The 26,605-nt window shown below is 42.6% G+C and overlaps 2 protein-coding genes across 2 annotated transcripts in view; one reads left to right on the top strand and one right to left on the bottom strand.

Moving 5' to 3' along the window:
• Positions 1–15,013, bottom strand: part of LOC143301243 (nuclear pore membrane glycoprotein 210-like) — an 86,186-nt gene extending 71,173 nt beyond the window's left edge. The window contains exons 1-11 of the mRNA XM_076615380.1: positions 14,809–15,013; positions 13,272–13,408; positions 12,577–12,708; positions 11,023–11,122; positions 9,720–9,870; positions 8,882–9,014; positions 7,290–7,418; positions 6,451–6,519; positions 4,229–4,335; positions 2,140–2,280; positions 688–828 (exon numbers count right to left, since the gene is read on the bottom strand). Of these exons, the coding sequence (XP_076471495.1) occupies positions 688–828; positions 2,140–2,280; positions 4,229–4,335; positions 6,451–6,519; positions 7,290–7,418; positions 8,882–9,014; positions 9,720–9,870; positions 11,023–11,122; positions 12,577–12,708; positions 13,272–13,408; positions 14,809–15,005 (1,437 nt within the window). The 5' untranslated portion in view covers positions 15,006–15,013. The remainder of the gene's footprint in view (positions 1–687; positions 829–2,139; positions 2,281–4,228; positions 4,336–6,450; positions 6,520–7,289; positions 7,419–8,881; positions 9,015–9,719; positions 9,871–11,022; positions 11,123–12,576; positions 12,709–13,271; positions 13,409–14,808) is intronic.
• A 217-nt stretch (positions 15,014–15,230) lies between these two features.
• Positions 15,231–26,605, top strand: part of LOC143301554 (SCY1-like protein 2) — a 36,127-nt gene continuing 24,752 nt past the window's right edge. Inside the window, exons 1-5 of the mRNA XM_076615933.1 lie at positions 15,231–15,344; positions 18,815–19,905; positions 21,551–21,708; positions 23,991–24,132; positions 25,215–25,364. Coding sequence (XP_076472048.1) covers positions 19,753–19,905; positions 21,551–21,708; positions 23,991–24,132; positions 25,215–25,364 — 603 coding nt within the window. The 5' untranslated portion in view covers positions 15,231–15,344; positions 18,815–19,752. The remainder of the gene's footprint in view (positions 15,345–18,814; positions 19,906–21,550; positions 21,709–23,990; positions 24,133–25,214; positions 25,365–26,605) is intronic.

The following is a 26,605-nucleotide window of genomic DNA, read 5'->3' as shown; positions in this document are numbered from 1 at the left end:
TGTGCTGTGTGAACTACCTTTCCACATCAACAGCTACCCACCTTGTGCTGTGTGAACTACCTTTCCCCATCAACAGCTACCCACCTTGTGCTGTGTGAACTACCTTTCCACATCAACAGCTACCCACCTTGTGCTGTGTGAACTACCTTTCCCCATCAACAGCTACCCACCTTGTGCTGTGTGAACTACCTTTCCCCATCAACAGCTACCCACCTTGTGCTGTGTGAACTACCTTTCCCCATCAACAGCCACCCACCTTGTGCTGTGTGAACTACCTTTCCCCATCAACAGCTACCCACCTTGTGCTGTGTGAACTACCTTTCCCCATCAACAGCCACCCACCTTGTGCTGTGTGAACTACCTTTCCCAATCAACAGTTCTTCAGGGGTTTTTTCCAACCATTCTGCCCCAGATCTCTCTCTAACAAAATGTAGAACTGATCACTTGCCAAAAACTAATACACATGCAGACAGAACACATGAAGAAGAAAAAAGGCGGTGCTACACTATAGCCACACACTCATCCTGGAAACAGCAGACCAAACTTTACACAGAAAAATCTATTTCAACCAAAAAAGAAAGACAATACAATTTTTTTTTTTTTTAAATGGAAGCAGAAATTCATTCAGTCGGTACAGAATACAGCCAGAACAAAACCAGAACGAAAACCAAAAATGTTGGTTCCCACCTTGGCTGTGAAGTTATGCTGGCACTGCGTGGCGGGGTCCCAGGGGAAAAGGGCAGAGGTCGGCTCCACGGTGATGGGGTCATAGATCTGCACGTCCTGGTTGCCCTTGACCTCTGGGCTGATGAGGTGGGTGGTCCCATCCTGCACAGTGTACACACACCATGCCGACACACAGGGACAAGGGGGTACCAAAAATAATGACGTGTGCCCCGCCTTCATGAAGGCCATGCCCAGAAAGATGTTATCCACGTCTACCATCCTTCAACATTTTGTCCGTGCCCCACCTTCATGAAGGCCATGCCCAGAAAGATGTTATCCACGTCTACCACCCTTAAACATTTTGTCCATGCCCCACCTTCATGAAGGCCATGCCCAGAAAGATGTTATCCACGTCTACCATCCTTCAACATTTTGTCCGTGCCCCACCTTCATGAAGGCCATGCCCAGAAAGATGTTATCCACGTCTACCATCCTTCAACATTTTGTCCGTGCCCCACCTTCATGAAGGCCATGCCCAGAAAGATGTTATCCACGTCTGCCTTCCTTAAACATTTTGTCCGTGTCTTGCAGAGGCTATGGAACTGATGCAGACAATGACAAAAACTGTTACCGTTCAGCACACTTGGCAGTGCTCAAATCACTTGCACAGCCCAGTCCAGTACTCTTTACGTCAAAACACTTATTTCTGATAAAGTTGTGGCAGAAGCCGGTGATGGACTTTGGATCCACAGATCACCAATGAGCAGAGGTTAAGGCCCCATTTCAACACGGTTCTTGCGTCCTCGGGACAGGCAATTTGATATTTCCTCACTCCACCCTGCCGTGAATCATTACTCAACGTCAACAGGCCAAGGCTGAAATGATAAAAGGAGAGGAGTGGCCCCATCTTGTTATGCCCAGCCCTAGACACTGTGAATACAAGTTCAATGCTCCTTCAGCTGTGGAACCTTTTTTCTCTTCATTTCCCACAGCTGACAGTCCAGTACGAACCAGCTGTTTGCAGAGATGCCAAAATCAGTCAAGTGTTTGTAGGAACAATCAGGAAAACTTGGTAGGAACATTATGAATTAGGTAGGAACACTCAGACTCCTAGCTACATCAGCAAACCTGCACTTCATCTACAAGGCATACAAACACTTGGGCCTACATGCAACACTGTGTAACTGCTACAATTAAGCTGATTGGTCCACTCAATGCTGTTTCAATGTAAACACGCACACGATTAGCTGAGCATCATCACATGAGACCAAGGTCAGTAGTGACTGGCCTGGCCTTGTGATCGAGAGGTCTAGAGTGTCTGGGTAATCTTACAACAGGAAAGCATGTGACCATGCTATGAAGTCGAAAATGAACTTGTCGAAACAATTTTGCTGTTGGCGTGAACAAGCTGCAACTGAGCGTAACAAACTAGTGCAAAATGGTAACAAGTGGCATCTGTGTGTGAATACTCACATCCTCCACAACAGCATGGAGCTCTCCGTGAATGACGGTCTGACCTCTGAGCAGAGTGCGGACCCTGTGGTAGGTTCCATTCTCACTGGAGAACAGCACTTCAAAGTACTCCTTGGGGAAGGCCCCACGCACACGGACATTCTGCACAACAATCATTCAGTCATTTCACCGCCACATGTCTGGCTGTGTGAGGAAAAGGGGCAGTCACCAACACACGTCTTCTCTCTCTCTCATTCTTCCTTTTCTTCCAAACCAGGCTACCTCCTGCATAGAACACCTACACTTGTTGCTTTTAAACATTGCACCATCAAATCATTCATGTTAAACAAAACATCAAAAGCAAACATAAACAAATAAGTACGGTAAAGAAAAGTTTTTCCATATCAATGTAAGAAAAAAAAAAACTATGTACATATCACATTCGGTCATCATATTTCCACAACCATTCACACACAAAACATTCCAGTTCAAAATCTCTCCCCTTTCTCCCTGTAGAACACCAGTACAAAGAAATTACAACAAATATATTAATAAACAAACAATTCTGCTATAAACAATCTTAATTCTGAGCAGACCTTACATAATTCACAGCATCAGCAAACTCTATACCTTATTCATTACATCACCATTTTCACTCTTCAGTCTGATCAATCAATAAATAATACAATGCAATACACCACTATCTATCAAAATCATGTACCAATCTAAAAGCAAGATACAGATTCCAGTTCCTCTTCAAGTGTTCAATTTCAAGACTCCTTTCCACTGTGACGACTTGATTAAGGGCAGGCCAAAGGATTGACATGGAACTGGTAGCTGGTGAGAAATACTGTACCTCCACATTTCATTTTTGGCTTTCTTCTTCTTCTTCTTTTGCGTTCGTGGGCTGCAACTCCCACGTTCACTCGCATATACGCGAGTGGGCTTTTACGTGCATGACCGTTTTTACCCTGCCATGTAGGCAGCCATACTCCACTTTCGGGGGTGTGCATGCTGGGTATGTTCTTGTTTCCATAACCCACCGAACACCAACATGGATTACAGGATCTTTAACGTGCGTATTTGATCTTCTGCTTGCGTATACACACGAAGGGGGTTCAGGCGCTAGCAGGTCTGCACATATGTTGACCTGGGAGATCGTAAAAATCTCCACCCTTTACCCACCAGGCACCGTCACCGCGATTCGAACCCGGGACCCTCAGATTGAAAGTCCCACGCTTTAACCACTTGGCTATTGCGCCCGTCCATTTTTTTGCTTTGACTCTGCGCTGTTTGGATAATACCAACAATGTCCAAAGTAAAACCTCCAACTCTTAACAACCAATAAACAAAAAAATCAATCATATGACTGAAACAAACATCAAAATAAAAATAAAAAAAGGAAAAGGGAAGCAGTTCTTGTTCCGCATGACAAAACCAATCAAACAAAACGCCAGGTGTAGCAGACCACACGTCAACTCAAAAACCAACACCAGTAGTCTTACCGCATTCCCCACATGACCTAATCACATTCCAGTGCAAAAAACATGTCTTGTAAATATCACATTTTAATCATCTATTTTTTTAAAACGCAACTTCACTCACAAAACTAAATATAAGAATTTAAAAAGTCTCACTTCCATGAAACATGAAGACCCAATGCTTTTAAAATGTTTAAAAACACAGCATGAAATACTGCAAAAAGAATACTGGGGTACCAAAAGATCACATACATACACCATCATTTGTACATTTTGGCACTGGTTATCAAACAGCTTTGGACCCAACAAGAACCTGAATCATGTCATTGAGTATTTCAATAGTTCTGACAATGTGGCCACTGTAACACACACTGCTAAAGTACCAGACACGAAGCATTTCCAGTAGATCTATACTCAATTGTATCCACTATTCTGCAACAAAATCCAACCATTTACAAGACACCACTACCTACACAAGGATGTATATATACACGCGCAAGCACACAAGACATCTTTCATATCATAACCTTTATCCAGTACCTGTGAAGTGGAGAAAGAAAAAGATGACTGTGGTACACTGTCTATCAGAGAGGACGGGATCACAGAGAGCACACATGTTCAGGACTCACATCAGAGGGGTAGATCTTGTGGCTGTCCGTGTCGTACACCTCAATGTAGATCTCGTACTCCCTTCTGGTCTCCAGCACCCACTTCCTGGTCGGCAGAACCACAAACGCTGCGGACAGACAGACCAGTTATAACTTTTCTACACTGGGAAAAAGAGATCCAATGTTGGGGACAGACAGACCAGTTATAACTTTTCTACACTGGGAAAAAGAGATCCAATGTTGGGGACAGACAGACAGACCAGTTATAACTTTTCTACACTGGGGAAAAGAGATCCAATGTTGGGGACAGACAGACCAGTTATAACTTTTCTACACTGGGAAAAAGAGATCCAATGTTGGGGACAGACAGACCAGTTATAACTTTTCTACACTGGGAAAAAGAGATCCAATGTTGGGGACAGACAGACAGACCAGTTATAACTTTTCTACACTGGGAAAAGAGATCCAATGTTGGGGACATACAGACCAGTTATAACTTTTCTACACTGGGGAAAAGAGATCCAATGTTGGGGACAGACAGACAGACCAGTTATAACTTTTCTACACTGGGAAAAGAGATCCAATGTTGGGGACAGACAGACAGACCAGTTATAACTTTTCTACACTGGGAAAAAGAGATCCAATGTTGGGGACAGACAGACCAGTTATAACTTTTCTACACTGGGAAAAAGAGATCCAATGTTGGGGACAGACAGACCAGTTATAACTTTTCTATACTGGGAAAAACAAATCCAAAGCCAAGGAAACCAACCTGATACCTTCTGACAGCATGTGCCAAGAACAAATCCTGGGCATAAGATGGAACAACTTCGTGACAAACAAGAAAGTCAAAAGGGAAGCCAAACACCAGCCAGTGTCCTCAATCATCTGTAAGTGTCCTCTGAGCTGGCTGGGACACATCTGCAACACTTGCGCCCAACAGACCTCCCAACCAACTTCTCCAATGGAAGCCTCAGGGACCAGGGTAAAAGGGGACATCCCAACATGAACAGACCACTGACAGAGACCTCCAGATGGTGAACACGTGAAGAAGTGACACACTGAGGATGGCTGCTGACAGAACACACTTTGACTGGCTCATGCAGCACACGACACAGGGCCATCTTAGTCTTGATGGAGTCTCCCGTCGGTCTGACAGATGAGTAGGCAGGCAGGCTTATCTGTCGGTGTGTGTCCTTATATGAGAGAAGAGGCCGATTCTGGATGCGCAGCACTTCCCACAGGTGCTGCAAGGGAAAACGTCTCCAGAAGTTGAGCCCTGCTTCCTTCACTCACACTTCTCCTTAATGGCCAGCATTCTCTTGTTTTCAAACGTCTTTATGCCACTAGAGCACACCATCCTCCAACGACAGCGGTCAAAGGCATCAGTTTCCCAGGAAGCGATGTCTATGTCACAGGCTTTGAGGTTTGTCTTCAAGGTGTCCTTGAAGCGCTTGCAGGGTCTTCCAAGTTCACGGTGGCCTTCCTTCAGCTGGCCATACAAAAGCATCGGGATCCTGCTGTCTGTCATGCAGACAACGTGTCCTGTCCAGCGTAATTAAGTAAAAGCGTAACTTTTCTACAATGGGAAAAAAATCATTAGCACTCTTTGCAAAACAAGAAAAAAAAAAGATTACGGACAAGATGATCACTTAAATATTTTCAACTTTAAAGGTAACAGTCAATTGAAAAATGAGGAAGCAGAATACAAATAATAAATAACAATAATTTTCAACTTTAAAGAATAAATAACAACAATTTTTTACTTTAAAGGTAACAGTCAATTCAAAAATGAGAGAGTAGAATACAAACAATAAACAACAATAATGTCCTGACCGGACTGAAAATCTAGTGTGGCCAGGGAACGTGGAAGAAGAAGAAACAATAATGCCAGGGGTCATCAGCTGATAACAATTCTCAGATCAATATCAGTCAATGTTAGGTTCTACAGTTGGATGACAATCTGAATGGCTGCCTAAACTGCACAGTCAAAATGACAGTAGGAATTACTCACATAAACCCACTTGTAGAAACCAGCACCCATGTATTTGCACTGAAGAATCCATAAGCACTATCAATTTCATTAACGCTCTGAGAGATCTAACTTCAGATTCTGTAACAATTTATCATAGATCATACGTTCGGAAGACTTGCTTTTTTATTCATATTCCCCAATCATAAAAATATACGAACATTAACACAACACTTATACAGAACTATGTTAAGAAAAAGCAACAACTTACCAAGAAATCCTGGGCTAACAACGTGCAACATCGCTGATGGCTGTCGGAAAAATTCAGTCATCACAATATCTTTGATAAGTAAAGGAAACAAATTTTGTCAAGGGAGATTAAAAAAAAACACACACAAGCATCTATAATCAATCACGTTGAAATAAACAACGAATGATTTTCACTCTTTATCTGTGTTCAATCTAGAAATTTTTAGAACGTCTCAGGGACCCACTCGAACATGCAGTGCGTCATTTCCATTTTCAAGGCATAAGCTGAGATGCCAACCCCTGTCAAGTGTCTGTAGGAACAATCAGGACATTTGGTAGGAATGTTTGGACTCCAAGCCACAACAACAAACATACATTTTAGCTTAATACACCGGGCACAGACATTGTTTGACCAAGACACAACTCAATCACGTTCTCTCTTGTATGGGCAAACGATTAAGCTGACTGGTCCACTCAATGCTGCTTCAATGTAAACACACACGATTAGCTGACCATCATCACGCAAGACCAAGGTTAGAAAGGACTGCCATGGCCTGGTGACTGATAGGTCTAGAACGTCTGAGTAATGCTGCGACAGAAAAGCATGTGACCACGCTATGTAGTCAAAAATGAAATCAGAACAATTCTGACGTTGGCGTAACACGGGAACAAACTGCGATCGAGCGTAGCAAAATCATAACAGCTGGCATCTCTGCATCAGGGATGAATATTCATGAGTTATCAGAATGCCTGTCTAAAACAACACGCAGTCACTGACAGACAGTGTAGCTGAAAAGCCACATGCACACATTACGTCTGTATATCTAAATGAACTAGCAAGCCCAGTAAAGCCAAGGATACTCCTGTCCTTGAGGACAATCTCTGTTGACCCCATTTCCAAGGCCGTTGCCATGGAGGTCTTGGTATCCAGGGTACAGATTGTGGTGTCTTTCACATCCAGGTAATACTGTGGTGACGGCATGGTGATTTCTGAGGACACATCGAGAGAAAAACACACATCACATGGTGATTTCTGAGGACACATCGAGAGAAAAACACACATCACATGGTGATTTCTGAGGACACATCGAGAGAAAAACACACATCACATGGTGATTTCTAAGGACACATCGAGAGAAAAACACACATCACATGGTGATTTCTGAGGACACATCGAGAGAAAAACACACATCACATGGTGATTTCTGAGGAAACATCACACACCTCTATTCAGTACACAAGACAGAGAAAAACACACATCACAGAGGTCTTGAAACTGGTGAAAATGCACTCTTCCAATACCTTTACCTGATTCACAACTAGAAATAAACCACCAAAAAATGAAGAGTTGGAAAGGGTTCAAAAGACCAGATCATGATCTGCTAATCTGAAACATGACAGATAAAACATTCTCAATGACATGCGCTCTCTCTCTCTCTCTCTCTCAGCCTGGCAATGTGACCACCCACCTTTGAGGGAGTTGTGACAGAGAAGCTCCACACTCTCTCTCTCTCTCAGCCTGGCAATGTGACCACCCACCTTTGAGGGAGTTGTGACGGAGAAGCTCCACTCTCTCTCTCTCTCTCTCAGCCTGGCAATGTGACCACCCACCTTTGAGGGAGTTGTGACGGAGAAGCTCCACACTCTCTCTCTCTCTCTCAGCCTGGCAATGTGACCACCCACCTTTCAGGGAGTTGTGACGGAGAAGCTCCACTCTCTCTCTCTCAGCCTGGCAATGTGACCACCCACCTTTGAGGGAGTTGTGACGGAGAAGCTCCACTCTCTCTCTCTCTCTCTCAGCCTGGCAATGTGACCACCCACCTTTGAGGGAGTTGTGACGGAGAAGCTCCACTCTCTCTCTCTCTCTCAGCCTGGCAATGTGACCACCCACCTTTGAGGGAGTTGTGACGGAGAAGCTCCACACTCTCTCTCTCTCTCTCAGCCTGGCAATGTGACCACCCACCTTTGAGGGAGTTGTGACGGAGAAGCTCCACTCTCTCTCTCTCTCTCTCAGCCTGGCAATGTGACCACCCACCTTTGAGGGAGTTGTGACGGAGAAGCTCCACTCTCTCTCTCTCTCTCTCAGCCTGGCAATGTGACCACCCACCTTTCAGGGAGTTGTGACGGAGAAGCTCCACTCTCTCTCTCTCAGCCTGGCAATGTGACCACCCACCTTTGAGGGAGTTGTGACGGAGAAGCTCCACTCTCTCTCTCTCTCTCAGCCTGGCAATGTGACCACCCACCTTTGAGGGAGTTGTGACGGAGAAGCTCCACTCTCTCTCTCTCTCAGCCTGGCAATGTGACCACCCACCTTTCAGGGAGTTGTGACGGAGAAGCTCCACTCTCTCTCTCTCTCTCAGCCTGGCAATGTGACCACCCACCTTTGAGGGAGTTGTGACGGAGAAGCTCCACTCTCTCTCTCTCTCTCTCAGCCTGGCAATGTGACCACCCACCTTTGAGGGAGTTGTGACGGAGAAGCTCCACAGTGTACTTGACACGGGCGTGTTTCAACACGTAGGCGTCGGGGGGCGTCAGCATCAGGTTGGCAATCACCATGATACGGACTTCGTTGGGTTTGACCGACTGCTGCACACGTACATCACACACCTCCATCATGTCACGGTGTGGGTCTATCACTTCACAGCACTTACCTCACTGCAGTATGATCTCAAGTCTGAAAGTTTAACCACCACAAACAATCAGCTGAGTGTCACCCTACCTCTATCTGGGTATCTATATTTTGTTCTATCCCCCCAGTACAACGACCCTAAGCACTATCTTTTAACATCAACCTGGGGAAAAAAGTTAAAACAACACAAGGCACTCAAATCAGGACTTAAAAACATGACAAATGAAATGAGTCAATGACAAAGCACACACAATTACTTTATATATCAAGATAGAACAATCTAAAAAGCAAGTCTCTTGTGCACAGTTCTCAGTGTGTTTTCAAGATCATATTTATTTTCATGCTCAACTTACAAAGCCACGGCAGTCAGACATCTTTTCTGACACTGAAAAGTTGATCTTTTTATTATTCATACATTGCAGTACATCAACAGAAAGGCCTGATCATGCAAAATGAACATGGTAACTATAAATAAATTACACACAAAGAGAAAAACATGATTACAGCCACAGACACAATGAGAACAGAAGACAAGAGAAGAGACTACGTCTTTATTAGCAAGAGAACGAGGGTCACAAGGAGAACCAAGCACATCACACTGTCAAGAAATTTACAAAAAACGTAACAACGGTCATTGCATCAGGCCTCTGCTTCACAGCCACCTTGTAGACGGGATCCTTGAGGCGAGTCAAGCACTTGGCGCTGCCCGTGCGAATTCCTTCCACCAGGATGGTGTCCCCTTGCAGCCCCAGCTCCTCCAGAGGGACGATGTGAGGGGGCGTGGTGTAGTGCGACTCCGAGAATCGCTTGATCCTGAACACACACACACACACACACACACACACACGTACAGACACACACACACACATGCGTGCGTGCGCACACACGCACACGCGCACACACACACACACACACAGATAGAAACATAGAGAGAAACGTTTTACGTGTTTTTTGGGTTTTTTTTTTTAAATTACTTTTCTTTTTTTTTTTTTTTTACTACTGGCGCTGCTGCTGTTGCTACTACCACTACTTTTACTACTACTACTACTACGCATGCACGCGCACGCGCGCGCACACACACACACACAGGCTCTGCAGCACCTTTACCAGGTGTAGAGAGTGGAATAAAGAAAAAGGCTGTCTAAAACCCATCAACCAATGCAAACACTTTTGAAAACCCATCAACCAATCAAAACATCACCACATTATCAAAATCCTTCAAAGAGCCTGCTACTTTCATTTGAGTGTTCCGGAATCAAGCTTAATCCCAGAAAGAGTGATTTTCTGTATGCTTTCTGTAACTTTCTCAGTTTATCTTTTATTTATAAAATGCTGACCTATTAAAACTGATTTTTTTTTTTTTTTAAAGGAAAGAACCAAGCACCCAAGAATAATACAATGCATTATGAAAACTGTAACAGCAAAATAAGATATGAAACTACGTCTGTGTTTGCCATTACCCGAGACTTGTTTGGAGCATCAGATATAACTAGACATGTGTTTGCTGTGACGTGAAAATGTGAGCATGAGATAAAAAACACAGATGTCTGCCATAACCTGAGAATGTTGTGAGCATCAGATAAAAAACACCTGTGTCTGCCGTTCGTTACCTGAGAATGTTGTGAGCATCAGATAAAAAACACCTGTGTTTGCCGTTCGTTACCTGAGAATGTTGTGAGCATCAGATAAAAAAAACACCTGTGTTTGCCGTTTGTTACCTGAGAATGTTGTGAGCATCAGATAAAAAAAACACCTGTGTTTGCCGTTCGTTACCTGAGAATGTTGTGAGCATCAGATAAAAAACACCTGTGTTTGCCGTTCGTTACCTGAGAATGTTGTGAGCATCAGATAAAAAACACCTGTGTTTGCCGTTACCTGAGAATGTTGTGAGCATCAAATAAAAAACATCTGTTTGCAGGTACCTGAGAATGTTGAGAACATCAGATAAAAAACATATGTCGTTACCTGAGAATGTTGTGAGCATCGACCACCTCTCCCCCCACTTCATTGTCAGACACCAGGCTCCACTCAAACTGCAGGCCCTCCAGACTGGAAAAAATGTTGCCTGAAACACACACACACACACACACACACACACACACAGAGCAAATATAGATTCTACAAAAAAAAAAATAATTATATCTTCCTTTTTCTACACACCACACAAAGTCCAATCTTGATATCTGAATGTTTTGTAAGGACAATAAACTGCTGTACGGCGAACTCCAACATGGCAAGTGCTCCCATGGAGGCCAAAAGAAGCGCTTCAAAGACACTCTGAAAACTTCTCTGAAGGCCTTCAGCATCAGCCACGACACATGGGAGCTGAATGCAATGGACAGACCAAAGTGGCGTTCAGCTGTCCACAAAGGCGCCAAATCCTGTGAGGCCAACAGAATCGCTGCAGCAGAGCAACGCAGACAGGCCAGGAAAAGCAGTGCCAGCAAGTCCCTGACAGCCGCCACCATCCCCTGTCCACACTGCGTCAGAACCTTCCGGGCGCAGATTGGCCTGACCAGTCATCTGCGCACCCACAGAGCCCAATCCACCCACCCCCAGGATGACTAGATGGTCCTCGTCGATCCCGACGGACGAACCACACAAGGGCAATATAAACTCAAGGATTTCAACACACCATTAATCTCTCACATAAATGACTAACCCCCTTTAACTTCTCAACCTTGGTGGCATGAATTTCAAGTAGGATTCCACTTTTTGTCTGTTCTTGACGTGTCATTGATTTTGCTGCACAAGAATAACGCAGTCCTAAGAAATCCAAATACAGAATGGTGACTGACATCCTGACCGGTAAGCTCTGTCTGAAAACTGTGATCTTTGTGAGGAAGACAGCCCTTCACTGACCAGCACACTTGTCAGAAACTGTCAAGTGGGTAAATGAAGATCCATATATGCTACACTTATCTACTAATCAAAATATAAAAAAATTCAGCAGATGCCTGACCTAAACATAAACCCACCACACTGATCAGGCCTTGAGAGTCTACTGCAGCACACATGACGTACAAGTCAACAATACCTTCACTGTCATGATGTACAAGTCAACAATACCTTCACTGTCATGCAGCACACATGATGTACAAGTCAACAATACCTTCACTGTCATGCAGCAAACATGATGTACAAGTCAACAATACCTTCACTGTCATGATGTACAAGTCAACAATACCTTCACTGTCATGCAGCACACATGATGTACAAGTCAACAATACCTTCACTGTCATGATGTACAAGTCAACAATACCTTCACTGTCATGATGTACAAGTCAACAATACCTTCACTGTCATGCAGCACACATGATGTACAAGTCAACAATACCTTCACTGTCATGCAGCACACATGATGTACAAGTCAACAATACCTTCACTGTCATGCAGCAAACATGATGTACAAGTCAACAATACCTTCACTGTCATGACATACAAGTCAACAATACCTTCACTGTCATGACGTACAAGTCAACAATACCTTCACTGTCATGACGTACAAGTCAACAATACCTTCACTGTCATATCCACGAGCAATCAGCTCCTCAGGTGAATCTTCCAAGTACAACAGGCGTGTTGTGGTTTCGATGTCCAGACGAACGATTTCACTCACAATGACATTACAGCGAAGGATCTCCTTTGTCACTGCAAGAAAGAAATAATAAGTCCAACGTTTCAGTTCAATCATACATCTGCTACTGCTGTCATGATAAATAGTTACAAAAAGAAATCAACCAAATCAACAAAATAAAAATATATGAACCAAAAAAATAAAAATCTGTATAAAAGACAACAACAGAACAGATTGCGGCACCCTGGGCACAAAAACCGAGTTGTTAAAGTGTTGGACTTTCAATCTGACAGTCCTGGGTTCGGATCTCATTAACGGTGCCTGGTGGGTTTAAAGGGTGGAGATTTATCCAATCTCCTAGGTCAACATTTGTGCAGACCTGCTAGTGCCTGAAGCCCCTTTGTGTGTATATGCACACAGAAGATCAAATACACACGTTAAAGATCTGTAATCCATGTCAGTGTTCGGTGGGTTATGGAGACAGAAAAATACCCAGCGTACATCAACCACAACAGAGTCATCAGCATGTTATGTTGGTTGCGTAATGGAAAAAAAACAAAGAAACCATCTGATTTTCTTAGTGGATTTCAACAAGACGACGATGAGAAATTCCAGGGGTGACAACTGCATGCGGTACCTTTATTCTCTGCTAGAATGGCAGTGGTCATCTGATGGGGTGTTTTGGAGATGGCAGACACCCGGGCTTTGGCAGCACACTCTCCATCTGTCGAGTTGATCAAATGAACCTGGGCCACCTCTGGTCTTGTTGAACGCCTGCAACATCGCACTAACAACTTGTACACACTGCTCCACACAGATACCTGCTTACAACCATCAGCTGATCTTCAAACTTTTTATCTAAAAATAAATGAACAATATATCAACGGCTTGGTACTGTAGTGTTACTGAGCAAATATACTTAGCCAAACACTACATTATTAGTATTACACTATATCATAACTAAGCACATTTATAAAATTCTACTTCCAATGCACACAAGTGTTTCTGTTGGGGTTTTTTGTTGTTGTTGTTTTTTTGTTGTTTTTTTTCGGGGGAGGGGTTGCTGTTTTGTTGGGGGTTTTTTGTTGTTGTTTTTTTCCTTTCTTTTTTTCCTAATCTAATCAAATATATCTCAAAGACATTGGAACTACAGGGTTATTAAACGGCCAGCGCTGTACATCGATCCTCAATCAATGTGCAGCAAACAGCTCAACATCGGTCCCAAATATTAAATAATCAACAGATGTAATGTTCAATTCTCAGTCAATGAAAGTCGATGTGGACCTTTCTTAATTCTGGAGTTTGTCCTGCATGAACTTTTCACTAATGGCTTACAGAACCGCGTACAGAAAAGTAAAACCAGAAATCAAACTCTTGATCCACAGATTGGTCACGCGACGCTCAACACCTCCTCCTGAATCTACATTTGCCAAATCTCCCACCAAAATCACCAACGAACTCCCACTGTTTTTGTTTTTTTTATTAACTGAGGAACTCCAACCAAAATCATCATAGGTAACGATTACCGATGTCATTCAATAACATTTTTGTCAGGATCTCCGCAAAGCACCAAGCTTCATATTAATCAAGGATAACACCCAACTACTTTGTTATTAAACCTCCATTTCTCTTCTCTGGCTTCAAATCAAAAAGCAAGCATTGTAAACAAACTAAACATTCTGTCACTTCTTCTTCTTCTTCTTTCCGTTACACGACCAACATTGACTTGCCGATGACTCCTTCAATGGCTGTCTCCCTGAACTTCTGTCAGTGAACACACCATCAAGACAGGCCATGCTCGTCATCCGACTCAAGATCTCTGTGCGTTCCAAATGGCAGAACAAATTCATAGATGGACCACACTCATGTTCCCCCAATTTTTGTGAACGCTCTCACAAGTCAAACCGAAACCGACGCGCATCGTCTGCTATAACACACACAGCATCCGTAGCAGACAACAAAGACAGTGAGTGAGTGACTAATCACACAATGAACTGACTATTTAAAATAGTTTTTCAGCAATTGTGGTTGGTTTAGAAACTAAGATACTATTACCAATTTCTATACTGCACACATGCATGTGTTTTGAGAACTTAACATAGTTTTAATTTCTTGGTTTCTGAATCTTGGTATCTTAGACTGAGTGACGGAACGAGCAGACGCCGGTTCCTTACCAACGGTAGCAGTTGGCAACCTGCGACTCCTCCGGCGAATATTCCACTTCAAGCGTGAAGTTTGCAATAACAGAACTGTAGTATGGTAGTAAAACCTTTGGAGCGTTCAGCTTTGCTCCAGAAGCACAAGAACTGAGTAAACCCAGAAAACAAATGCTGAGTAAAATCTTGCACATCGTGCCCATGGTTCCCGCCATGTTCAACAAGGGCGCAGCCATTTTGACACTCTCTAAACAATGATCACTTTTAAATTCTTACTATAAACAACATCAAAACTGTTAAAATGATTTTACGTTCATGCCAATAATAAAATTGCCGGATAATTTCAATTTCACGTGTCTGGTTATGGATCAGCTGTCTCAATCTTCATTAAAATAAACACGATAACTTGCAAGTTTTTTGAGAGTTTCACTTCCTGAAATTCCCAGAGTTACGACCCTTGTGCCACATCCAAACGCCGGAGTCATTACTCGTTGGACAATAATTAGGGACTGTGGTCCACGAGGAAGTGCACCTGACAGCCTGTTTCTCCATACGTAAGAGACAGTCTCCATTACACAATGCGCCAATCTGGAACTTGATAAGACAACCTTCACGTTTTCTATAACGTGTTCACTGCTCTCTCTCTCTCTCTCTCTCTCTCTCTCTCATTCTGTGGGTGTGGGTGTGTGCCTATAAATGTTTCACATGCAAACTGAAATAATCTGAAGCCATTTTAACAGAACATGCTGATCATTTCTCATTTTCCGTGTACAATGAAAAATAGAGAAGTTTCAGAAAGACTGAAAGGATTGGGACAGGGGTGTTGGGAAGGCAATGATAGAATGGATCAATCATTCAACAAATGACAAAATTGGTTTTAAAGAAAGTACTACAAAACTGCATATATTTTATTGTATAGAATGTATGTGTTCAAAGTACTTGACATAATGCCATAATATTTGCTGCTTTTCTTTTGATTAATCAAGAACCTCACATGTAATTGATACACACACTCGTCTTGATGTACATGTGAGAGAACGTGCGCGCGCGCGCGCGCGCGCACACACACACACACACACACACACACACACACACAGAAACATTTTCAGCTCCAGCCATTTACAAGACATACATATTTTTTTGGAAGAGAGAGGGATACATGTGTGGTAAACGGTACTAAACAGAAGGGATGGGTGTGGAAGAGAGAGGGATACATGTGTGGTAAACGGTACTAAACAGAAGGGATGGGTGTGGAAGAGAGAGGGATACATGTGTGATAAACGGTACTAAACAGAAGGGATGGGTGTGGAAGAGGGAGGGATACATGTGTGGTAAACGGTACTAAACAGAAGGGATGGGTGTGGAAGAGAGAGGGATACATGTGTGGTAAACAGTACTAAACAGAAGGGATGGGTGTGGAAGAGAGAGGGATACATGTGTGGTAAACGGTACTAAACAGAAGGGATGGGTGTGGAAGAGAGAGGGATACATGTGTGGTAAACGGTACTAAACAGAAGGGATGGGTGTGGAAGAGAGAGGGATACATGTGTGGTAAACGGTACTAAACAGAAGGGATGGGTGTGGAAGAGAGACAGCACCCAAATGCACTATAAATCTCAAACATTATTCAAATGAAGTATACCTGTGTGCATTTGCAAGAATATAGAATATAGAAATGTTTATGATATTGGAATATATGTGTCTATGAATATAAAGTTATTGTGAAAGACAATTTTCCATGTTTTAGAAACAATTTAAATTGTATCTTGTAGTTGTATCTTGTGCGTGTATGTAATGTGTGCATGTTTTCATATGTAAAAAGTACTAGTACTGCTGAAACACTATAGTCTATAATATACTTATGTTCTGTGTACAAGTTATTATTTTAGCAGGTGAGTTAAAAAGTCGTACTTTTTTTTTTTTTTTAATTAAGAAGAAGAAAAGTTATTCCTTTCACCGCACCTACAACTGCCAGTAATCATTTATAACTAAAGACCATTTTAAATGTTTTTTTACAATTATATATCACTGTCCAGTTATATTAGTTTTCTCTTTCAGTCACTTACAAAGAAAGTTCTTTTCTTTGAAACATTGCAAATCAATTGCAATAAATAAAAAATTAAAAACTACAACAAAATTGTTGAGTAATCACTGTGAGGACTTGATACATGAGTAGCAAATAAACATAAATAATACTCATCAAAAGAACATAATAATCTATCAAGTGTAAAGTTGAAAAGAACTCAATTTTGTTTTCTTTGGTTCATGTTTGTTTGTTTTCAGTCCTCCATTGATTCACTGTACCTGCACATTCTTTGATACATGTATACATGGATGAAGTAAGCTGTTAGATATTGACTAGCTTCTTCCCTGGTTTTTGGGAAAGCAAATCCAGGGTGGGTTGGTTGGTTGGTTGGTTGTGAGTGGTATTTACATAAGTTGTGTTTGTAAAACCACTCCAAATTATTGATGATGGGTTTAAATTATAAGAGACTGAGCTGCAACAGGAGTGCTGTGGTTGTGCCTGTGTGTGTGTGTATGTGTGCGTACATGCATGTGTGTGTGTGTGTGTGTGCGGGCGTACATGCATGTGTGTGTGTGTGTGTGTGTGCGCAAGACAAAGACAAATGTCACAAAGTCAAAGTTTTAAACTTATTTCATGATGGTAAATTGATTAAGCAACAACTGCTTTTCGCATCAAGCCATCAAATATATATGTATATATAAAACAAATAAACATGAATAATGTGATAAGGAAATACACCATTGCATTTCTGGTTCACTCTCACACACACAACACACAGACTCACAACACACACAACACACACACACACACACACACACACACACACACATAGTGATACGTACACATATTCCCTCAAAAATGCAATTTCACTGCCGACACAAGCATATATACAAAACATTTCACAGACATTAATTAAAGCAGCATGAGACTAGCAGATCAAGACGTGTATTACTGTTAATCTCAACGACAGTCAAAGAGATGATTCTTCAGATATTTCTTAAACACCTTTTTGTTCTTAATACTTTTCAAAGTGACTTAGTGCGTGGAAGATCATTCCATAAATTTCCACACGGGTGCAGAAAGTTGGATTTGTAAAGATTATTTCTTGGTCTAGATAAGCATGACATGTGATTGTGTCTGTGCGGTCATTGGTTTTATAAGTGTTTGTATTCTTCTTTTAAGCATTTCCATATATATAAAAAATTTCCATATATATGTACATACATTTTTATTTAGTACATTTATATATACATTCATATATGTAGGTGTGTATGTGTATGTATAACATTATGCATGGAAACAGCTTTGCTGTGTGTGTGTATTTAATGTAATTCTTTCAAAATGAAAAAAACTTCATGATTTTCTTTTTTAGTCCAACAAAAGTGATGTTTGTGAACAGTGTTGTGTTCAGAGGCAGAGTCCTAATTCATTGATGAATTTCACAAGTTGTTGTAATGAGGTTGTGAGTTAGGTGTTTTTGTCTGGCCTTTGTGCTCGGCTGGGCTGTGAAGTGCACAGCATGGTGTAGTGTAGTGTAGTGTAGTGTAGTGTAGTGTAGTACATCGATGCTTCAAGTTCTAAGGGGCACACAGTCTTTCTGAGTGGATGTATCATTGTGTGTGTGTCACATAGAGAGTGTCGGTGTGGGTGTGTGAATCGGTCACTCTGCATATGTAAAGTTTGCGTCTGTGATATCTGTGTAGGTTTTGTGTTTGATTCTGTGTGTGTGTGTGTGTTTATATGTGGAATGTGTGCATGAAGTTTGAATATGTGAAAAGTGGTGTGTGTGTGCGACAGTGTGTGTGTGTGTGTATATACGTGTGTGTCTGCATGTGAAGTTGGTATATATAATTCATGGTTTCTTTGTGACAGTGTTGATTTGAATTCAGTACATGTATATGTGTATGATATGTGATATGTAATTGACAGTGTGTGTGAGACGTAGTGTGTGTCAAAAATGTTTGTGTAGTTCAAAAAGCCAGGGTCTTTGTGTTTCAGATGGAATCAACTTTTCCAAGAGAGATCTGGCATTACAACAACAACAAAAATCTCTGGTAAAGACAAGAACCTGCTGGAACGTGCTGTGATGGACACATGTTTGCTGTAGCATCGAGTGTAGCACGTTAATCACATCCGTAGCATGTGCTTACACACACACACACATGCACACATACACAGAGAAAAACGTGACATGATTAATTTAGTGACAGACACTGCCAGGAACAGCTTGCCGGCCTGACTCAGTCCCCCTACCATCCACACACCACAGGTGTGTTGCTTGTTCCTGCACTGATAGTGAAAGTGGTAGTGATACTCAGTCTGTAAGACAGCGCTGCTTTCATGCATGCTCAGGGCTTTTATATTCTATGTGCAAGCCATACCTGTGAAGAAATGACTTGCTCATTTTTACGCTGTCCAAGCAGTCGTTTGATGACTTGGTTCTGTTAATCATGAATCTGGATTTAGTTGACACTATGAGATATATTCATCACTTTTAAGCTTTGCATTTTTTTATAAATGCAACTGTGTACAAATGACGCAATATAGCACACATGTACATAGACATACCAGGTCACTTAAAAACCCTTAGAAAACATCACACATTCCAAACACTAAAACAGCAAGAAACTGCCCATTGACTAGATGACAGAGAGACATTACATCAATGAAATTGAATATTACGCTTCCTGAGTGATAGTTTTATTTAAAAGAAAGAAAAGAAGAAGGAATCTGAATTTGATCCCCAGTGCAACAGTGCCACGCGTGGGTTGTGTTTGCAAAGCGTTACACATTACGTTCAGCTGCCGTCGTTTGGAGTTGTGATTATCCCCGGGTGCGGCAGAGTTCAGGCAAAGCGTTACACGTTACGTTGAGCTCCAGAGCGTCAGAGCTGTGATTATTCCCCGTGCGTGGGAGAGCGGAGACAGCAGGGCACCATGGAGATGCTGAACAAGCTGAAGAGTGCCGTGTCCACTGTGCTGCCAGGGAACCCCCTGGCCAGGGAGTTTGACATGTTTGGTCAGGTGGCCAGCGCAGGGCCAGGACTGCTGTGGAAAGTGTTCGCTGCCGTCAAGAGGTCCACCAAGGAGGTCAGTGTGCCCGTCTGGGGCCAACAGCCATGCTGTGCTGTGGTTTGGATACTGTTATCATTGTTATTATTGTTATTATCATCGTTACTGCTATCATTGTTATATTATTTTTAATACTTCTGCTGCTATTCACTGTTACAGTCATGCTATGCAGTAGTTTTGATACTGTTATCGTTGTTGTGATCATCATTACTGTTATCATTGTAATGATTATTACTACTACTACTGCTGTTCATTGTTACAGTCATGCTATGCAGTGGTTTGGATACTGTTATCGTTGTTGTGATCATCATTACTGTTATCATTGTTATGATTATTATTACTACTACTGCTGTTCATTGTTACAGTCATGCTATGCAGTGGTTTGGATACTGTTATCATTGTGATCATCATTACTGTTATCATTGTTATTATCATCATTACTGTTATCATTGTGATCATCATTACTGTTATCATTGTTATTATCATCATTACTGTTATCATTGTTATTATTATTGTTGTTATTACTGTTATCATTGTTATTATCACCATTACTGTTATTGTTATATTATTATTACTACTACTGCTATTCATTGTTGCAGTCATGCTATGCAGTGGTTTTGATACTGTTATCATCATTACTGTTATCATTGTTATTATCACTGTTATTATTATTGTTCCTACTATTCACTGTTAGTTATGCTGTACTGTGGTTTTGATACTGTTATCATGGTTATGATCATTATTATTATTATTACTGTTATTATTATTATTATTACTGTTCACTGTTATTATTATCACTGTTATTATTATTATTATTATTATTCACTGTTACAGTCTTGCTATGCAGTGGTTTTGATACTGTTATCATTGTAATAATCATCATCACTATTAGTATTATTATTGTTGTCATTATTATCACTGTTATTATTATTATCGTTGTTATTATTATTATTATTTAACTGTTGTTGTTGTTATTGTTGTTGTTATTGTGTCTGGATCTGAAATTTGAACTGCCAGTTTCATTAACCTGACATCAGTCATGCTGTGAGTAGTATGACGTGACAATTTCTTCCAAGAAGTAGTTGACATAAACGATAATGACATTTACAATGGTGGTGATGAAACACTGTGTACTATGATAATGAAAATTAGTGTTAGAGGTTATTGAAAATGTACTGGTGACTTAAAGACAGTTTTTTCCCCCCATTATCAAAGGCAGATTTGTTGTATGCAAAGCAAAGAATCAGACCTTCTGGCGGTGTGGGGACAGGGGTGTTAGTGGGGAGCGGGGGTGATGCCATGTGTGTCAGATGTTTGCTTTGGATTACACATTGTCTGCCACAGAGCTGATAGGACCCATTCACACAGAAAGGAATGGGTCTGTTTGGAATCACTCAACCTGTAGAATACTGTTTTCTTTCTTAGACCTACATTCAGAGATTACTAACTGTCGTGCATGCACAGACACACTCCCACAGTGGACGTCAAATCAGCTTAAAAAGACTAAGTGACTAACTGACTAAGACCTGACTAAGTGCGTTGGGTTATGCTGCTGGTCAGGCATCTGCCCGGCAGATGTTGTGAAGTGTATGTATATAGATTTGTCGGAACGCTGTGATGCCTCCATGAGAAACTGAAACTGTGCTTGCTTGTGTGTGTGCAGGAGGCGTCAGTGTTTGTGTTTGAGCGCAAGTCGGTGGAGCGGTACTCGCGGCGTGACCGTGACACCATCATGGAGATGCTGAGAGGGGGCGTCCAGCAGCTGACCAAACTGCGCCATCCCAAGATCCTGGCCGTCATCCACCCGCTGGAAGAGTCACGGTGTGTGGGGGCAGGCATGGGGGTGATGTGTTGACATGTGTTTCTTTCACAAAGGCACAGCCTGGGTGACGTGTTGACATGTTTCTTTCTCAGAGGCACAACCTGGGTGATGAGTTGACATGTACATCTTTCTGAGAGGCACAGCCTGGGTGACGTGTTGACCTACTATATGTACATCTTTCTCAGAGGTACAACCTGGGTGACATGTTGACATGTACATCTTTCTGAGAGGCATAATCTGGGGTCACCCAGTATATTCATTCACCTTCACAAGCAAATAATTTCATCAGCTTTCCTTCCTTTTTATTTTTTTGTTTTGAAGACATTCTCAAATGATTGTCCATCATACATGTAAAAGGTCCCTCCAAACATCGTTTTCTGGTGCTAAAACGCTTTGATGAAATAAAACCTACATTAATTAAAGGTCCTCTAAAGGTCCCTCCAAACATCGTTTTCTGGTGCTAAAACGCTTTGATGAAATAAAACCTACATTAATCATTAAAGGTCCTCTAAAGGTCCCTCCAAACATCGTTTTCTGGTGCTAAAACACTTTGATGAAATAAAACCTACATTATTCATTAAAGGTCCTCTAAATGTCCCTCCAAACATCGTTTTCTGGTGCTAAAATGCTTTGATGAAATAAAACCTACATTATTCATTAAAGGTCCTCTAAAGGTCCCTCCAAACATCGTTTTCTGGTGCTAAAACACTTTGATGAAGTAAAACCTACATTATTCATTAAAGGTCCTCTAAAGGTCCCTCCAGACATCATTTTCTGGTGCTAAAATGCTTTGATGAAATAAAACCTACATTATTCGTTAAAGGTCCTCCAAAAGGTCCCTCCAAACATTGTTTTCTGGTGCTAAAACACTTTGATGAAATAAAACCTACATTATTCATTAAAGGTCCTCTAAAGATCCCTCCAGACATCATTTTCTGGTGCTAAAACACTTTGATGAAATAAAACCTACATTATTCATTAAAGGTCCTCTAAAGGTCCCTCCAGACATCATTTTCTGGTGCTAAAATGCTTTGATGAAATAAAACTTAGGTTATTCTTCATGTGCATCCAGCTGAAGCACTTTGTTTTGGCACTTTGTGACCAGTTGTAAACAGGCAATATTGCGGTTTTTGTTTTGTTTTCATTCACATGTCTGTGTTGTGACAGCTGTGCCACCAAGGTGTGCTATTTAAATGAGATTTCATGGCAGCAGATGAAGTTTGCACAGGATGAGTGTGCTGTTTGTTGTTGTTTTTTGGCAAAATATGACTGAATCGAATAAGTGTGTGTGGTATCATGCATTATATGATTCTACGTAATGTTGGATTTTGCATTTCAAAGCGATTTTTTTTATGATTCTTCAAAATTTAAAACCATGTTTAGAGGACTTTTAAGGTTGGCACACTGATGATAAATGTTATGCTTTCTTCTTTTTGCCCAGATTTTGTTCCGTTACATTTAGTTACTCTGTCTCTCTTCTCTCCACCTGACTGCATTCAGGTGTGTGTGTGTATGTGTGTGTGTGTGTGTGTATGTGTGTGCGCGCGCATTAGTGTGTTTTAAGCTATCATTTGTAGTTGGTGTCCAGAGGTTTATTTGCTTACATTTCAGAAGAAGAAAAAAGATTTATGGAAAATGATATTCATCTATCCGTTTGTCTAATGTTCTCTCTGTTTCATCCGTCAGTTTCTTTCTCTCTGTCTCTGTCTCTGTCTCTGTCTCTCTCTCTCTCTCTCTCTCTCTCTCTCTCTCTCACTCTCTCTCTCTCTAGCCTGTGACATTTGCTGTAAGATTCTCTCTCTCTCTCTCTCTCTCTCTTTGAAATTTGAAAATCATTAATGCAATGTTATGATTTTGTATTGCATGTTTGTTAATGTTTTATTTTCCCCTTTGATGAGAGCAAGGTGAAAACAGTCCATTTGTGCTTATTCCTTTTCTTCCCTCAGTGAAAGAGGTTTGTTTGTTCGTTCGTTCCTTCCTTCCTTCCTTCTTTCTCTGTAGGGTCTGTAACAACTGCAGTCAGATACTGCCTTTCTCTTGCTCTGTGTGATGAGTGACATCATGTCATGACCTGTCCCCAGTGAGGCGCTGGCCTCATCTTGTCATGACCTCTGTCCCCAGTGAGGCGCTGACCTCATCATGTCATGACCTTTGTCCCCAGTGAGGCGCTGACCTCATCATGTCATGACCTCTGTCCCCAGTGAGGCGCTGACCTCATCATGTCATGACCTCTGTCTCCAGTGAGGCGCTGACCTCATCATGTCATGACCTCTGTCCCCAGTGAGGCGCTGGCCTTTGCCACGGAGCCGGTGTTTGCCAGCCTGGCCAACGTGCTGGGCACCATGACCTCGCTGACCCCAGTGCCCAAAGAACTGCAGGACTTCCAGCTGTACGACGTGGAGATCAAGCACGGCCTGCTGCAGGTGGGGGTTCGATTCTGCTGTCTGACGACATTATGAAGATTATGATGTGGGCTTATTGGGGGGGTCGATTCTGCTGTCTGACGACATCATGAAGATTATGATGTGGGCTTATTGGGGGGGTCGATTCTGCTGTCTGATGACATTGTGAAGATTATGATGTGGGCTTATTGGGGGGTTCTCATTCTGAGCACCTCTTTCTTCCTGACTGACTGTATCCCATGTGCCCCTTGTAGTTCAGGTGACGGAGGCCCTGCGGTGAGCACCTCTTTCTTCCTGACTGACTGTATCCCATGTGCCCCTTGTGGTTCAGGTGACAGGCCCTGCGGTGAGCACCTCTTTCTTCCTGACTGACTGTATCCCATGTGCCCCTTGTAGTTCAGGTGACGGGCCCTGCGGTGAGCACCTCTTTCTTCCTGACTGACTGTATCCCATGTGCCCCTTGTGGTTCAGGTGACGGGCCCTGGGCTGAGCACCTCTTTCTTCCTGACTGACTGTATCCCATGTGCCCCTTGTGGTTCAGGTGACGGGCCCTGCGGTGAGCACCTCTTTCTTCCTGACTGACTGTATCCCATGTGCCCCTTGTGGTTCAGGTGACGGGCCCTGCGGTGAGCACCTCTTTCTTCCTGACTGACTGTATCCCATGTGCCCCTTGTGGTTCAGGTGACGGGCCCTGCGGTGAGCACCTCTTTCTTCCTGACTGACTGTATCCCATGTGCCCCTTGTGGTTCAGGTGACGGGCCCTGCGGTGAGCACCTCTTTCTTCCTGACTGACTGTATCCCATGTGCCCCTTGTGGTTCAGGTGACGGGCCCTGCGGTGAGCACCTCTTTCTTCCTGACTGACTGTATCCCATGTGCCCCTTGTGGTTCAGGTGACGGGCCCTGGGCTGAGCACCTCTTTCTTCCTGACTGACTGTATCCCATGTGCCCCTTGTGGTTCAGGTGACGGGCCCTGGGCTGAGCACCTCTTTCTTCCTGACTGACTGTATCCCATGTGCCCCTTGTAGTTCAGGTGACGGAGGCCCTGCGGTGAGCACCTCTTTCTTCCTGACTGACTGTATCTCATGTGCCCCTTGTGGTTCAGGTGACGGAGGCCCTGGGGTTCCTGCACCATGACGCCAAGATGATTCACCGCAACGTCTGTCCTGAGGCCATCGTCCTCACCAAGCTGGGGTCCTGGAAGCTGGCTGGCTGTGAGTTCTGTGTGCACAGCTCCGACCCCCAGTCCCCGCAGGTCAGTACTGGGCCCAGTGGTTACTGTCACGCACACTTGTTATAGCTGGTTCAGAAATCGTAGCCAGTTTCTAATCTTTTTTTTTTTTCTTTTTGCTGTTGTTGTTGTTGTCAGTACCAGTTATTAAAACCAGTATTCAGTGGTATTTTCAGCCATTAATTATATTCAGTTATATTTTCAGCCATTAATTCTATTCAGTGATACTTTCAGCCATCGTACCTGTGCCACAAGTGGTTATAATCACATTCAATGACATTACAGCCATCGTATCCAATCCACAAGTGGTTATAATCACATTCAGTGACATTACAGCCATCGTATCCAATCCACAAGTGGTTATAATCACATTCAGTGACATAACAGCCATCCTGCCCAATCCATGAGTGGCTATAATCACATTCACTGACACTACAGCCGTCCTACGCGTTCCACAAGTGGTTATAATCACATTCACTGACACTACAGCCGTCCTACCCATTCCACGAGTGGTTATAATCACATTCACTGACACTACAGCCGTCCTACCCAATCCATGAGTGGTTATAATCACATTCACTGACATTACAGCCATCCTACCCATTCCATGAGTGGTTATAATCACATTCACTGACATTACAGCCGTCCTACCCAATCCACGAGTGGTTATAATCACATTCACTGACATTACAGCCGTCCTACCCAATCCACGAGTGGTTATGATCACATTCACTGACATTACAGCCGTCCTACCCAATCCACGAGTGGTTATAATCACATTCACTGACATTACAGCCGTCCTACCCAATCCACAAGTGGTTATAATCACATTCACTGACATTACAGCCGTCCTACCCGTTCCACAAGTGGTTATAATCACATTCACTGACATTACAGCCGTCCTACCCAATCCACGAGTGGTTATAATCACATTCAATGACACTACAGCCGTCCTACCCAATCCACGAGTGGTTATAATCACATTCACTGACACTACAGCCGTCCTACCCAATCCACAAGTGGCTATAATCACATTCACTGACACTACAGCCGTCCTACCCAATCCACAAGTGGTTATAATCACATTCACTGACATTACAGCCGTCCTACCCGTTCCATGAGTGGTTATAATCACATTCACTGACATTACAGCCGTCCTACCCAATCCACGAGTGGTTATAATCACATTCACTGACACTACAGCCGTCCTACCCAATCCACAAGTGGTTATAATCACATTCACTGACATTACAGCCGTCCTACCC

The sequence above is a fragment of the Babylonia areolata genome, chromosome 27, assembly GCF_041734735.1.
Source record: "Babylonia areolata isolate BAREFJ2019XMU chromosome 27, ASM4173473v1, whole genome shotgun sequence".
NCBI lineage: Eukaryota > Metazoa > Mollusca > Gastropoda > Neogastropoda > Buccinidae > Babylonia > Babylonia areolata.
Note: the sequence above shows the minus strand (reverse complement) of the source record. Positions and strands in the feature narration are given on the sequence as shown.